At 46.3% G+C, this 14,711-nt stretch overlaps 1 protein-coding gene across 1 annotated transcript; it reads right to left on the reverse strand.

Moving 5' to 3' along the window:
- Nucleotides 1–1,368: 1,368 nt before the first annotated feature.
- Nucleotides 1,369–14,707, reverse strand: LOC120318991 (ATPase family AAA domain-containing protein 3-like). Its single transcript, XM_039367246.1, has 16 exons — nt 14,417–14,707; nt 13,164–13,240; nt 12,285–12,386; nt 11,205–11,264; nt 10,789–10,858; nt 10,071–10,236; nt 9,426–9,495; nt 9,154–9,309; nt 8,303–8,359; nt 7,251–7,376; nt 6,472–6,596; nt 5,664–5,715; nt 4,956–5,026; nt 3,251–3,418; nt 2,204–2,312; nt 1,369–1,808 (listed from the first exon to the last, which is right to left on the reverse strand). The coding sequence occupies exons 1-16, from the start codon at nt 14,619–14,621 to the stop codon at nt 1,641–1,643; spliced, it is 1,782 nt and encodes a 593-aa protein (XP_039223180.1). The 5' UTR covers nt 14,622–14,707; the 3' UTR covers nt 1,369–1,640.
- Nucleotides 14,708–14,711: the final 4 nt, after the last annotated feature.

Consider the following 14,711-nt stretch of genomic DNA (forward strand, 5'->3'; position numbering starts at 1 on the left):
TTCTCATTGGCCTGGCAGGCAGACGTAGGCGTGGCTAGGCCCCGGTGCAGCCAATCGGTGTTTGGGAGAGATGCTTGGCACTCTAAGGCATCGAGTTGTAGAACAGAGGCTTTTTTCTGCCTCTCTGGATCCCCAACTCTTTTTCTTGGAGGACCGGATGGGTCAAATGAATTAACTGGAGAAAATTGAACTCTGTTTAATTAAGTCCTTGGGGTTTGCTTGGTTGATAGCAGTAGTGGCATTTTAATGAGCATGGAGGACAGGATGCTATTCCTCCCCCCCTTTTCATATATTTATTTGATTTGTTCTTTTCTTTGTCCAAGTGGGTTAGAAACAAAATGGTCCCCAGCGGTGTTTGGAGACGGTTCCTTTTGCTTTTAAAAAATCTAGCTCTTCTTTCCTAAAGTAGAGGTTGGCTGCCGTTAGCCGATGCCCTAGTTTTGAGAACTGCAAGAGATCAGACTGCTGAGCAAAGCAAGTTCTCCCTCCGTTGCAGATTGGGCCCACAAGAAAATGGAAGATGAGAACAGTGGCTATCACACAGCCCCAGGGAGGCTGGGGGGGGGGGTTGTTTCCAAATGGAGGGAATGCCCATCTGTTAACAGCTGATTTTTTTTGTTCTGCACATAAAATTAAGAGCCAAATAGGTTGCATTAAACCTGCTTTCTTTTCTTTTTTCTTTTTACTAGAAATAGCAATAGCACTTAGACTTTATATGCCACTTAACAGTGCTTTACAGCCCTCTCTAAGCGTTTTAAGAGTCAGCCTATGGCCCCCAACCATCTGGGTCCTCATTTACCGACCTTGGAAGGATGGAAGGCTGAGTTAACCTGGAGCCGGTGAGATTCAAACTGCCGAACTGCTGATAGCCGGCAACCAGCAGAAGTAGCCTGCTGGTTGTCACCACCATGGCTCTTGAAACTCTTGAAAACCCAGCAAAAGGAAAATCCTTTTGCTTTTAAGGCATCTCTCCCAACTTAACCTTTCCTAGAACCCTCTGGCAGGTGGCAATATGTTTCATTTATTTAGGAAATTAATACGCTGCCCATACCACTGCCAAGTGAGTCTTGGGCAGCTTAAAAGACGTAACTGGCACGAGCACGTAACAATTTCGACAAGATGCTAACCAATGGCTTACCTACCCATTATTTCACTTGGCTTTTAATTTTTTAATTGCTGGGTCTGCCTTTTTTTTTTTTTTTAAAGCACCTAGATCTCATGGTAGCAGATATATCTACCCTGGGTAATTCTGATTTCACACAGTGCCAGGGAAGAGGCCTTCACTGCTGGGGCCTCTATTGAATGAAGATTTTCTAAAACTAGGACATAACCAGCATCTCCAAACCAATGAAACCCGGATGCAAAATGTGAAGGCTGTTAACCTTTGGCAAAGGAATTCTCTTTTAATATATTGTTTTGTGTGATACAGACCCATTTGCTCATAATTATTCCAGGAGTCCGCTTTTCAAAAAAAAAAAAAATCAAGGAAATGGTTCCTGAACTCAGAACCCCGGCCTCCTTCAAGAAGCGGGGCTTTCGATTCTCTCCTCGGCATGATTCCAGCGGCACAAGGCCTTCCCCTCATCAATGAATCCCACCCAAAAGTCTGGGATCTCTCTCAGCCCCCTTTTGGAGGCTCTTCATGCATCCTTCCCCAGCGTAAGTGGCAGCGGTTGGTTCTTGCCTGCCTCCATGCCTTCGGCTTTTAGCCACTCCATCTTCTGTCTGTGCTGCTGAACCGCGTCTGCTACTCGGGTATCAATCATGGCTTCTGTCAGGACACCATCCTCTGAGGCATAGGCTGCAGCCTGGGGAAGTGAAGAGAGATGATGAATCCTAGTTTGAAGTTACAGGTAATCTTCAATTTGCAACAGTTCATCTAGTGACTGATCGAAGTTGCAACGGCACTGAAAAAGAAGTCACTTATGGCTATTTTTTACACTTACGACCGTTGCAGCATCCCCAGGGTCACGTGATTTACATTTGGATGCCTGGCAACTGGCTGCCAGAATGATAAAGGTTCTGGAGACTGGAATCTAAACAACCCTCTGCAAACATTTTCCACGGTCAAGGAAAAGAAACATCTTGCTGGATCTTAGCGAGACTGCAAAGATGTTGTGGTTCCTTTCCGTCCCACAAAACTCTCATCGCTAGGCTCAGGATGATGGGATAGGTCATCCAAACAGGGTCTTCTGAGCCTTACCTGCCAAGCCACCGCGAGCTGCGAGATCTCCCGCCCAGACATGCCTTCCGTCAGCTTGGCAATTTCCGAGCATTTTTCCCCGTAATCAAACTGGGCCAGTTTTAAGCGCCTGGGTGCAAAATAAAATAATAATTAAAAACAAAAACAAAAAACAGATGAATCAGCTACAGTATGAAAACATTTGTCCCCTCTCCCCTTGTTCGTTTTATTTTTAATTTTCCACTCAGTGGGAAATCAGAGCACGCTGGCCGCAGGGGGAAGGAGACAAGACTGTCTTGCCTCTTCAGTTTCTCTTTCACAAGCCCTAGTTCGGGGTTGTGGTCTCCCCGCTTCCTGTTTTCCCTGGTGCTTCTTCATTTGAGGTGAAAAATAACTTTGCGCAGGCCACCCAGTGTCAGAGGCAAAGAATCAGGATTTGTTAGGTTGCATTATAGGTGATTATTCGAGCCTGTTTGGTTAACATTACAGTGGCGCCAGATAAGAATCAATGGACTGTAGGAGGGGCTGGGCTTGGAGGCTTCTGGGAACGCAGGGACCCTAAGCTGGTGACACGCTTCACTCCGCCCGCCAGCTCTGCCTGCTCTTCTTCTACAGAAAGTCCTCCATTTACAGTTCATTTAATGACTGAAGTTACGACGTCACTGAAAAAAGTGACTTTATGACTTTCCCCCCACACTTACAACCGCTGCAGCATAGCCCCATCCATGGTCACACGATCAAAATTTGGACGCTTGGCTATCGGTTCATATTTATGACGGTTGCAGCGTCCCGGCACACTTTTGCGACCTTCTGCAACTGCAGCAATTCACTTAACAACTCTAGCCAAGAAGGTCGTAAAATGGGGGCAAAACTCACTTAACAAGCGTCTCACTTAGCGAAAGAAATTTTGGTCTCAGCTGTGGTCGTTAAGTGGAGGACTACCTGTATTAGAATCAGCAGTGAACTTGAAAACGCCCGACCCAACCTGCAGTCTCCTTTTGTGGCTCCCGGCCCCTATTATGTCTCTTACGATTAGCAACCAGGAAGAATATGGGGATCTGTACTAACTGTCTGCCCTCGGTGGCCGGCTGGAGAATGTGCTTGTCGAAGTACATTCGGACCAATCTCTCCCGCTCTTCTAAACGTGGCAGCTGGAAGTGGACCATCTCATCAATCCGGTCGTTGATGGCCCAATCAAATTGCTCCGGCTGGTTGCTCGCTAAAACCAGCATGAACCTGAAAGATAAGAGAAGACTTAAGAGAGGCAGGGAGGAAGTGCAAAATTGGACATAGTACTCCAAGCGTGGTCTCATCAGAAAGCAGTGCTATCACCTGCAGTGTTTCTCAACCTTGACCATTTTAAGGCATGTGGAATTGCTGGCTGTGGAATTCTGGGAGTTGAAGTCCACATGCCTTAAAATGGTCAAGGTTGAGAAACACTGCCTTACAAGAATCTTGAAACTATCCCTCTGGGGATGCAAGGTAGGCGGGCATCCTAGTTCCCTTAATGGCAGGAAGCTGAGGCACATCCCGTCTTTTGATTTTATGGCCGTTCTCTCGTGTCTCAATTCCCCGGGTCCTGTTTGACAATGGCGCCGTTGTTCTGTTCTGTTGTTTTTTTTTTTAAGGCTGCTGCTGACAATGCTTTTGGCTTAATGGCGCATTATGAATCGAAATGAGTTTTCGGATGGCAAAGATTGCAGCAGCAGCAGCAGCAGGCAGTACTATCATCTGTGATGATTCAGCACTTTTGGGGATAATTGCAATTTAACATTCAATTCCTAGGGGCTCCTTTTAGAGACCTCCCCCTAGGATAAAGGTTATGGCTCCCGCTGGCCTTTCCCAGACAGTTAAGGGGGATAATTTAACCCGTTATGGACATATGGTTTTCCCAACTACTGATCAAGATTCTCCTTTGCGCCGTCATTTTCCTCTTAAGAACTCTCCGAGGTTGGCAACGGGCATCCTGGAGAGAGGGTGTGTACCAAACTTATCCTGCTTGTTTTAAATGAAAATCCAAACTCTTAAGAGGAGTTGTATGATTAATAATAATAATAAAAAAGCAGGCTGCGTGAACACGTAGGGACAAAGCTGGAGTTTTAAAGAATTATAATAGTCTTTAAGTATTCTTTTCTGCAATGTCTTGTAGGAGATCTGTTGCAAACTTTGGATCATTTAACAGAAAATAGTTTAATGTAATTAAATTTATATGCTGCCCATCTTTCTATCTAGTGACTCTGGGGTTTAGATGTACATACAGAGCTGTAAGTCAAGAGTCTAATTTGGGATCAGCACTCCTCGGAATCTTCTCCGGGAATAACTAAGCTGTCCCTAGCAAGAGCTGTCCATCTGCGCTGGAGTCCCAAGCTCCATGATTCCCAGCCAGTGGGACTGATTGAAATCCTGCAAGCCTTTGGTACTAAAGAAGCAAAGGCAGGGTAGCCATTATAGAAGCTGTAGTGGATCCCAGTGAGTGGACAAGATGACCTTTAAGGTCACTTCACCCTCTAGGATTCTGGGATACATTTGTGGGTCGTCTACATCTGGTTTAAGGCAGATCTTTCTCTAATTCTCTGCATCCTCTTGGAGAGAAGATCAACCCAACAAACCAGACTTAATTCTGGTTATACAGTAAGTGAACTGATCTTCTAGGCTAGTAAGGCTAGCGGGGGAATTCTGGGAGTTGAAGTCCAGACATCTTCAAGCTGTCAAGATTGAGAAGCACCGCTGAGAAGCACCCTCCATTACTTGATTGCGTTGGGAACTCTCTTACTTGCTGCTGTGCTGTCCTGTCCTATGAAGGAAAGCATTGAGCGTCGCTCGTAGGTCCTCGCTGATTTTTTCCTGCCAGGATAAGCAAACTCAGGGGTCAAAGTTGAGAAACACCGATCGATCCAAATTAAATCCAATCCCTGCTCTCCTTTCCTACAAGTATATCTCCCCACTCCTCGTTTTTGCTTTCTATAGTTTCAAGCCTGCGAGGATTTCAGATGATTTAAAAAAACCAAAAACCCGCTGATGCTACCTAGTTGAGTAATGAAACATCTGCAAAAAAGCCCAGACAGCAGCAAGGATTCCTCATTTCAACCCTCAGCTACAAATATTATTTTTTTAAAAAATAAAAAAAAATACTGCTTTCTAGAACCTTATTCGCACCCTTAAATATATTTGAAGGTTTCAATTGTGTCCACCACCCCCCCCCAACTTTCCCTTCTAGGGTTTAAATATTCAATTCTCCCAATCTCTCCTGATATGAAGTCCTGGCTCTCTTCTCGTGATCTCCCCATTTACTCCTGGACTAGAAAAACCAACTTGAGCCATTTGGAGTCCCTTAATGACGCTAGGCGGAAGGAGTGGAGGCACTTTTGCAAACTGCAATGTATTATTAACTACCGGACTCGCTAATCAAATTAAAATGAGAAGGCTTTTGACCAACCAAGCCATATCCATGAATGAGCATACGGATGGGAGAAACACTTACCGTTGCTCTTTTCCGCAGGAATGCATCAGCTTCATCCACAAACAGCAAGAGGCTGGAAAGGGAAAGTGTTATACGCTAAAAATAACAAAACCCACAGTAAGGAGCTGAAAGGTTTGTCTGGAAAGCTTCCTGGGTATAGATAAATTTGGGTGCCTAGTTTCAGCTGGGAAACGAGGAATTTAGCCATCAGCAGACCCATAGAAACAAACATTTACACACCATTAAAAGAGGCAATAAAACAGCTAAGAAGGAAACAAGACCACAGCATTCCAACCACCAACACCCAGATAAACTGGTATTAATACCAGACAATCAAGCAGAAAACAATCCCCTAATTGAGAAACCATCGAGAAAAACCACGCCCCCACGAACACTGGCAAAGCAAGCTATTGTATATAATCAGGAAGCAGACCCTACACTCACTCATACAAGTGATGTTACCTAGTTGGGTAATAAGACGTCTGCAAGCATCTAAACTCAGAGCACTAGGAACTCCACAATTACAACTCCACAGTTACATATATTCTCTTCTCCTCAGACCCTAATTAGCTGGAGAGCTGATCGCTCGCTACTATGTCACGCAGAGAAGCAATTTTTCCATTTCTCATCCTGGCATTTTTTTTAAATCTGGGAATTATACACGCTCACAGGCCTGAAGCTATATCCTTCAGCTTGCCTCGAAATATGAGATTGTTAAACAAGATCACACCTGCTTTAGGATTACTTTAGAAAGCAATGGGTTTTTCTCAAGGGAGGGAAAAGATCATGAGCACAAAAGCTCCCGATATCCATCCCGAAGCCAACCTACCCTCTCCGGCTTGTGTTGGCCCAGTCGAAGACCTTGTGCATGGCAGTCACGCCTTCACGCCCCATAGGGGCGACATCGCCACCCGTCATGATGGCATAATCCATGCCAGAATGCATGGCTAATTTCTAGAAAGGAAAAGAGAGTTTAAGAACAAAGGTTGACTTGGTGAAGGTCATAAGTATTTCGGAGCATCTAGTACAGTGGTTCTCAACCTTTCTAATGCCGTGACCCCATAATACAGTTCCCCATGTTGTGGTGACCCCCAAGTGGGTGTGGCCACCAATAAGAGGGAGTAGGACAGCTAGGGAAAAGGGAAAAAAATGGCGGACAGCGTGGTTTGGCGACCCCCGTGAAATGGTCGTTCGACCCCAAATGGGGTCCCGACCCACAGGTGGAGAGCCACTGATCTAGTATGAAAACCCACTGTGGACTTTGGGTGACCCCCTCCCCCCCAAAAAAAGGAACTTAATGATTTGTGGGTTTAAGGACTACAGAAGATAAATTCTGGGAAGATCATGTGATGTAACTTTAAACCGTAATTGTAGTTATTACTGCTGTGAAGAAGTTCAGAAGCTAGAAAATCGATCCCACATGGGTTGAGGGGGAGAAAAGGACGGCACAAGATTTGTCTGAAATAGTAGATCCCCAAAGCTGGAAACATTGGGGATCTCTGGACTAACAGACCTCCACGGTTCCTTCCAGTTCTCTTTCTCTTATATTAGCACAACCAGATCAATAACCTTCTTTGGACAGAACAATGACAAAACTGGGATGGCTACCTTGGCAAAAAGGGTCTTTCCCGTCCCTGGGGGTCCATACATCAGTATATTGCGATACAAACTTCTGTTATTCCTTGTGTTCCGGGTCGCAATGGCTATGTCTCGCACCCGCTCCTCCAGCTTTGGCTGCAAAGAAAGGGACACAACACCCGGCAAACAACAGTAAGGTTCAGCAGGTGAAACGTTCAATCCTGGGTATTTCCTGATCCTGCACCGTGTTTTCAAAATGGCCAATCTTTTTTTTTTTTTTTAAACCAGTGGTTCTCAACCTTTTTAATGCCACGACCCCCAACCGGTCGTAAGTCGAGGACTACTCAACCGGTCGTAAGTCAAGGACTACTCAACTACTCAACCGGTCATTAAGTCGAGGACTACTCAACGGGTGCAGCACCGTTTGCCGAATGGGACTTTTGGAGGGCTCAGCAGGGCAGAGACAGCCTGGACAATTCCTACTGGCTTTTGAAAGCTAATAGAATTAGACTCTATTCAAGAGACTCTATTCTATTGGCTTTCAAAAGCCAATAGAATAAAAGGGAGGAGCACAGCTAAGGAAAAGGGGGAAAAAAATGGCGGACTGCGTTGTTTGACGACCCCCGTGAAATGGTCGTTCGACCCCAAATGGGGTCCCGACCCACAGGTGGAGAACCACTGTTTTAAACCCTCATTAAAGCAGCCGTTATTCACAGATCTTTTGGTCACAGGCATGTATACAGAGCTACATTGGGCTAGCGATTAAGGTACCAGGCTAAAAAGCAAGACCCCGTGAGTTCACGTCCTGCCTTAGCCATGAAAGCCAGCTGGATGACTTTGGGCCAGCCACTCTCTTTCTCAACAGGGTTGTTGTTTGAAATAGGAGGAAGAAAGTGTGCTGGATAGGTTAGCCCCACCTTGAGTTAGTTGCAAAAAATAATAAAGGCAGGATACAAACAAATAACTAAAGAGGATGGAGTTTTGATCATGTGGTTGCTAGTTTTGACCCGCAATTAATGAATACGCCCAATGCCAGTGGCTCCATTCTGGTATAGCCATCAAGGGGAATGGTTAACACTCACATTGAGGACGACCCCTTCTAAAGCGTCTTGGGCCTTGCTGGTCAGTCGCCTCCCAACCTAGAAAACGAAGCAGACAGGACAAGTTATCCTAGTCTAGTGAGAAGGCGGGGATAATCTGAACACAGACATGTCTGAGCTGTTAAGAGGCAACAAATGACAACTGATAAAGGGGAAAATATGAGAAAGAGACTCCCAGGAATCCCACCTTAATTCTGCCTGATGGGCTGAGAGAAATTCTAGCAAGCCATCAGCCCTTCAAAGGAGGTCAAACTTGGAAACCGAAGACACATAAGCGAACGCTCTTTTTATTGTAAGTTTATAGTAGCCAAATGTTGCAAGTCTGAATGGGCTTAGAACAGAGATGGCGAACCTTTTAGAGACCAAGTGTCCAAACTGCAACCCAAAACCCACTTATGTATCACTGGGTGCCGGGTGGGCGTAGCCCATTGAGTGGGCGTGGCTTCAGTGGTAATGTCAGACTGGGTGAGACTAAAAAGTTCAATCAATCAATTTCAACTTTGCGAGATCTTTTTTTTTCCGTGAGAAGTTGAAATTGATTGAACCTTTTTTTTTTTTTTTTGCACATGGTGGCAGAGGCCTAAAGCAAAAAGGTTTTATAAAACCCCGCTGAAGGCCTAGGACTGGGGCGATGGCACGCATGCCCACAGAGAGGGCTCTGAGTGCCGCCTCTGGCACCCGTGCCATAGGTTCGCCACCATGGGCTTAGAAGGTTATTCCTTCTACCCATTACTACGGGCTTTTAACATTCCATTCTCATACCCAATAAAGTGGCCTGTCTAGAATGCGGTGTGTTTCCTCACCCGGCCTACCTCAACGGCAAAAAGTTTTACCTGGATGGGGTGCTTGAACGCTTCAAGGAGGGTGATACGGGAGGTTTCCCGCACCAACGAGGGCTTGCCCAGACGAGCTTCGATATACCGCCCAGCCACGGCGGTGGCGTTTTTGGCACTGTAGATGCCGACGGCCAGCAGACTCAGCCCTGCCACCTGCCGCAAATCAAAAAAGTGTTGTTTTCAGATCTTTTTTTTTTCCAACCACGCGTATAATTCGAACCATGCGAGGATTTTTTTAAGGAACACTCTAAATTTGATACGGGGCTTACCGTGGCTGTTACTTTATCCCAGTCAGTAACAAAGGCACGGAAACCTTCTCCCAAAAGAGTCCCAGCTGTCCTAAAGAGAAAAAAACAGCAAACCTTTTTAAAAGTGGCATATCCTGACATCAATCTGCAAACCGGTAACCTGATAATGTTGCTGTGTTTATTTGCTAAGGGTTACGACTTCCAAGAAACTGATTTTTGTTTCCTTTTGCTCCCTCTCCACGTTCTCTTTTCCTCTTGAGTAATGCTTTTATATAGCAAGATTGAAAGTTGAGACTGCTCAGTTCAGAGCGACCCCCCCCCCAAAAAAACCCCCACAAAATTATATTTATCTATATTAGATTATTTTAACAAGGGAAAAAATTGAAACCTCCGCGTTAAGCGCCCAAATGTCCACTATTTGGGTGTACCACCAATAGAAAAGTGAAGAAAAATCTATTAAAAATATTAGTTTTTTTTAACTTTCCCTTGGTTGCATCCCAACTAAAGTCCAATATTAATAGGCATTTAAAATTTGCTGAAGTGCCTCTGATTTCAATTCTTTAGAAAAACCGTATCCTAAATGTTTATATTGTTGCAAATACGAACTGTTCATTTTGCCTAGTCTTCCACAAACCTGCCCGTTTTCACGCTTCTAAGCAAACATACTTGAGGGAATCCAACACAGTCTGGCGGTGCTCGGCGGCTTTTAGCCGGATTTGTTCCCGGATGAGATCCGCGTTCTCTCGCTCCGCCCTGGCGCGAGCCTGGGCTTCCGCCTCGATCCGCAGCATCTCGTTCTTATGTCGCAGTTCCATCTCGCGCTCCACCGTCGCTACGAAGGAAACCGAGAACTTAAACCAACGGAAAAATGGTCCTTTGGGATCGCAACGGCCTTCGGAATTTCACCGGCCGATACAGCTACTGGCGAAGGATTGTGAGACTCTGGGGGAGATGGGCATTGTAGTTCAACCTCCTTTCCCAAAGACCACTTAGGTAGAGCGTGGTTCTTTCGTGCTGGGGGCGGAGCAGGGGATTTGCTCCTCCAACCCAGAAATGAGAAGCTACAGAAAGCTGCCTCTGCATGCTGGCTGGGGAATTCTGGGAATTGAAGTCCACACCTCCTAAAGATGCCGAGGCTGATGTAGCAGATAACAGGGCGGGGAAACACCCATTTTTACCTCCGAATTTCCCTTTCTTAAAAATCTACCCACCATCCCCGTACTTCCCGGTTACTTTCTTCCAATTTATACTGTTCCTTGGGGAATTCTTCCCCCGTCCCTTTAATATTTTCTCCAGTCTCCCTTCTCCCTTTTGCACCTCAACTCTAAAGGTCTTTTGGGAGACCCGAAGCCCCCAAATCTGTCCCTTTGCCACCGTCCCCTACCTCTCCTCATGGCTTCCTGCTTTTGAACCGATTCTTCTTGCTTTCTTAAATTCTCTTCGTTAAGGAGTTGCTGAGGGAGAAGAACAGAATTCAGTCTGCGGACAACTGGGCTTAAAAGAACTTTTTCCTTGGTTTCTATTCCCCTGACAAACAGCAGCAGTATATTTTCTAATGTCCAACTACTGGATATATGTCCCCCCCCCACCTTGTTTACACTGCAGGCCATCACCTCCCTTTCCTTCCCTCCGAAACGTTTCTTAACTAACCCAGACTCAGGATCCGTGCAAGCAGCATTCCTATTTATTAAGTAATTTTTAACCCGCTGCCCCACCCCATGGATGTGCCGAGCAGTAGATGGTTCCCCCTCTGTGATCTCAAACTTCCCTCCCCACATTTAAGAAAGAAAGAGGACCCACCTGCTGTCGTAACTGGTCCTCGTAACGTTGCCGAGCTAATTTGTCCTGGTACTGGGCTCTCTTTAAGATAAAAACAGACAGAGGAGAAACTGAGTGACATTTAAGAGGAAAGCGAGACAAAGGTCTTGAGAGTTAAAATTCTTAGACAGGGAAGACTGCAACCCCACTCGAGCTGAATTTAACACTGAAACGATCTATTTCCCTGATTTATGTTATGGAGGATTGAACCTGGGATGGCTTCCCTGCAAAGCAGCAGCTATGCGGCTCGGTTGTGGGGAGACGACCATGGTTAATAGTAATGGATGTTAGGTCAATTCTTCCTTCCCCCAGTTGGACTTGCTAATAAAATTTAAGGTCACTGGGGGAAGCCGACCTGCTTGGGTAAACCTCTGCAGATGTAGAGGAGTGGCAGAAGCCGGGGCTGGAGTTAAAAGAGGGATCAGTCTAGAATCTTTTGGTAGCCACAAGCAAAAGCAGTCCAACCCCCCTTGAATTCCATTGATCCCTATCTAACTCTAACCAAGCGCTGACCATTGAGAATGTTCCTGTGCACAGGCATGAGTAGCGACAAATCAGTATAATTGGACCTTCACGTATGGACCTGATCTTTCATGCCTGGCAGGTTTCAAGCATTTGATGGGAAAAAAGGAGAGCTCGCGTCCAAGCATTGGGTTTTAGCCCGAAGCGTTTTAAAATTCAACTGGGGATTCCAAGGATGCTCTGACAAGTGACCGGACAAGTGAGGCGGTCCCTGTTAAGTCATTTTGCTCTACATAGACAGTAAGAGAGCTGCCAAGGGTTCAGGAATGGGGATCCTACTCATATGAGCCGAGGTGGCGCAGCAGTTAGAGTGCAGTACTGCAGGCCACTTTAGCTGACTGTGTTCAGCAGGTCAGCGGTTCAAATCTCACCGGCTCAAGGTTGACTCAGCCTTCCATCCTTCCGGGGTAGGTAAAATGAGGACCCAGATTGTTGGGGGCAGTGTAAATATATATATATTTACAGCTTTGGGTAGAGCACTTTATTCATCTGGTCATCTTAACTTTACGTGGTTCAGTAAATAGTAAAATAGCAAGTTACCGCTTGTTGTTGCCTTGTCTCTTCATTAAGGGTTTTTCTCCTCTCTTCTGCTTGTATCCGGACTTGTTCGTTCTTCAACTGTTCTACGGCAGCTTCGTATTCCTAGGGATAAGGAGAAAAATTAGTCAAGAAGAACCTGCGAGAAGATACGTTCATCTCCAGCTTTTTCATGCAAGAAATTCTGTTAAGTTCCCCAACTGAAAAGGAAAAAAAAAAAAAAAGCTGCCTCTCTAATCTAAAGGCACGGACTTGAATCATGGTGATCTTAAAAGTGCCTTAGGGAAAATTTGATCTAATAATAGCAACTTGCAACATCAAGATGAGAATTTTTACAAATAACGGAGTAAGAGAATGGGAAGGGACCTTGGAGGTCTTCTAGTCCAACCTTCTGATTGAGCAAGAAATCCTGTACCATTTCAGACAAATGTTTGTCCAATCTCTTCTTAAAAGCCTCCATGGAGCACCCACAACTTCTGGAGGCAAGCTGTTCCTCTGGTTAATTGTTCTCAATGTTAGGAAGTTTCCCCTTAGTTCCAGCTGCTTCTCTCCTTTATTAGTTTCCATCCATTCTTCTTCTCCTGTCTTCGGATGCTTTGGAGAACAGGTGGACCCCCACTTCTCTGTGGCAGCCCCTGAAATATTGGAACACTGCTATGATGTCTCCCCTAGTCCACCTTTTGACTAGACTAGCCATACCCAATTCTTGCAATCGTTCTTCATACGTTTTCGCTTCCAGGCTCCTAATCATCATTGCTGCTCTTCTCTGCACTCTTTGTAGAGTCTCATCATCAAATATGGGGAACGATCAAGCAAAACGGAGGGGGGAGAAGGGGAATCAACTGATTAATAGCACAGCCTGAACTGTGATGTTTTGCTCACCTTTAATTTAGACTGCTGCTCCAGCTGTAGTGTCTGCTCCTGTAGCTGAGCTAAGCCTAGGGCTTCTTTGGCGTGTCCTGAAAAGAAAATATTGCCCATCAGTTGTTTTCCATCATTCAAAAAAATAATTCTTACAAACCACTCCACCTAACAGTAATTTTGCCCATGATAATTTGTTGCAATTCTGGTTTCCCAATGGTTAAACTGGATGCAGGTAAGCTCTGCTGAAAATTAGACAACGTTGTCCGAACCAGAGATTCTGGCTTGCGCATTGTAGAAGAAAGAGAAATAATAAAACTGTTGTTTAAAAAAAAAAAAAACAACAACTCAAAAGGATGCTCTTTTCTGGTTTAAATTTCGGCTGCTCCTAAAAATACATTGAGTTTAAAAACTCTTTTGGCCAGCCCTTCCTGGCTTTGCTTCCAGGGGCAAAAGCCACACTAGAAGCTGCTGAAGAAAATCACATGGGAGCTAGGTCAAAGGTCACTGGTGCCTGGGTGGCTCAAAGCAAGGAGACAAGGAGTGTCTTGTGTGCAGATTCCGCAATGTGGTAAATAAGCTGATTCTCGTCCAAGCATTGAGATGGCTTCAACGCCACCAATGTCACTTCCCAAGAGGAGATCCTGGCAAGGGCTTCAGTTCAAATAGTCTTCCACTTACAGCAGTTCATTTAGTAACCGAAACAAAGGACTTAGGATGAGTTTTCACACGCACCGTGGTCACGTGATCAAAGTTCGGGCGCTAGGCTCATGTTTATGATGGTTGCTGTGTCCCAGGGTCACGCGATTTCCCTTTTGTGACCTTCTGACAAGCAAAGTCAATGGGGGAAGCCGGGTTCGCTTAACGACCGTCCTGCTAATTTAACCATTGCAGCGATTCGCTGAACAAACGTGGCAAGAAAAGTTGCAAAACGGGGCAAGGCTCGCTTAGCAAACGCCTCGCGCAGCAACCCAAATTTTGGCCTCTAATGTGATCGTAATCGAGGACTACCTTGTAGTCGCCGTTCAAAATTCAGAATCAGAGTAGAGCTGGAAGGGACCTTGGAGGTCTTCTAGTCCAGCCCCCGGCTCAACCAGCCACGAAGATCCACTGAGCTTTTCCTCGGGGCTAGACCCACCGAAAGCTTTCCTCGGGACTAGATCCAGGAGGGGGTGCCTAGCCAAGGGATCCCTGTTAATCTAGTCACGGGATCCAGAGGATCTCCTCCCAGCAGGGGATCCAGGCAAGAGATCCCGCCCTCCCCTCCGACTCACGGGAAGCGTCGAGCTCTCGGGCGGCCTTGGCAGCGCGCTCCAGGCCGGTGGGATCGAAGTTGCTCCATTTGTCCTTGGGGCGGCTCCCCTCGCCCGTCCCCTCTTTCGATCCCCCGCCGGGCGGAGGCGGCAGCGGAGGTAGCCCGGCTCCGGAGCCCGCGTCCCCGCCGCCGCCGCCGCGGTTCAGCCCGAAGAGCCACGACATGTTCCCTCACAGGCGCAGCCCAACCGGCAAGCTGCGAATCCCCCTCAACACACACGTGGACCCCGTGCCGCCGCTTGTGCGCAGGCGCCG

Source organism: Crotalus tigris, unplaced genomic scaffold, assembly GCF_016545835.1.
Source record: "Crotalus tigris isolate CLP2741 ecotype Arizona unplaced genomic scaffold, ASM1654583v1 scf7180000020588.15403103151:6194809, whole genome shotgun sequence".
Classification (NCBI taxonomy): domain Eukaryota; kingdom Metazoa; phylum Chordata; class Lepidosauria; order Squamata; family Viperidae; genus Crotalus; species Crotalus tigris.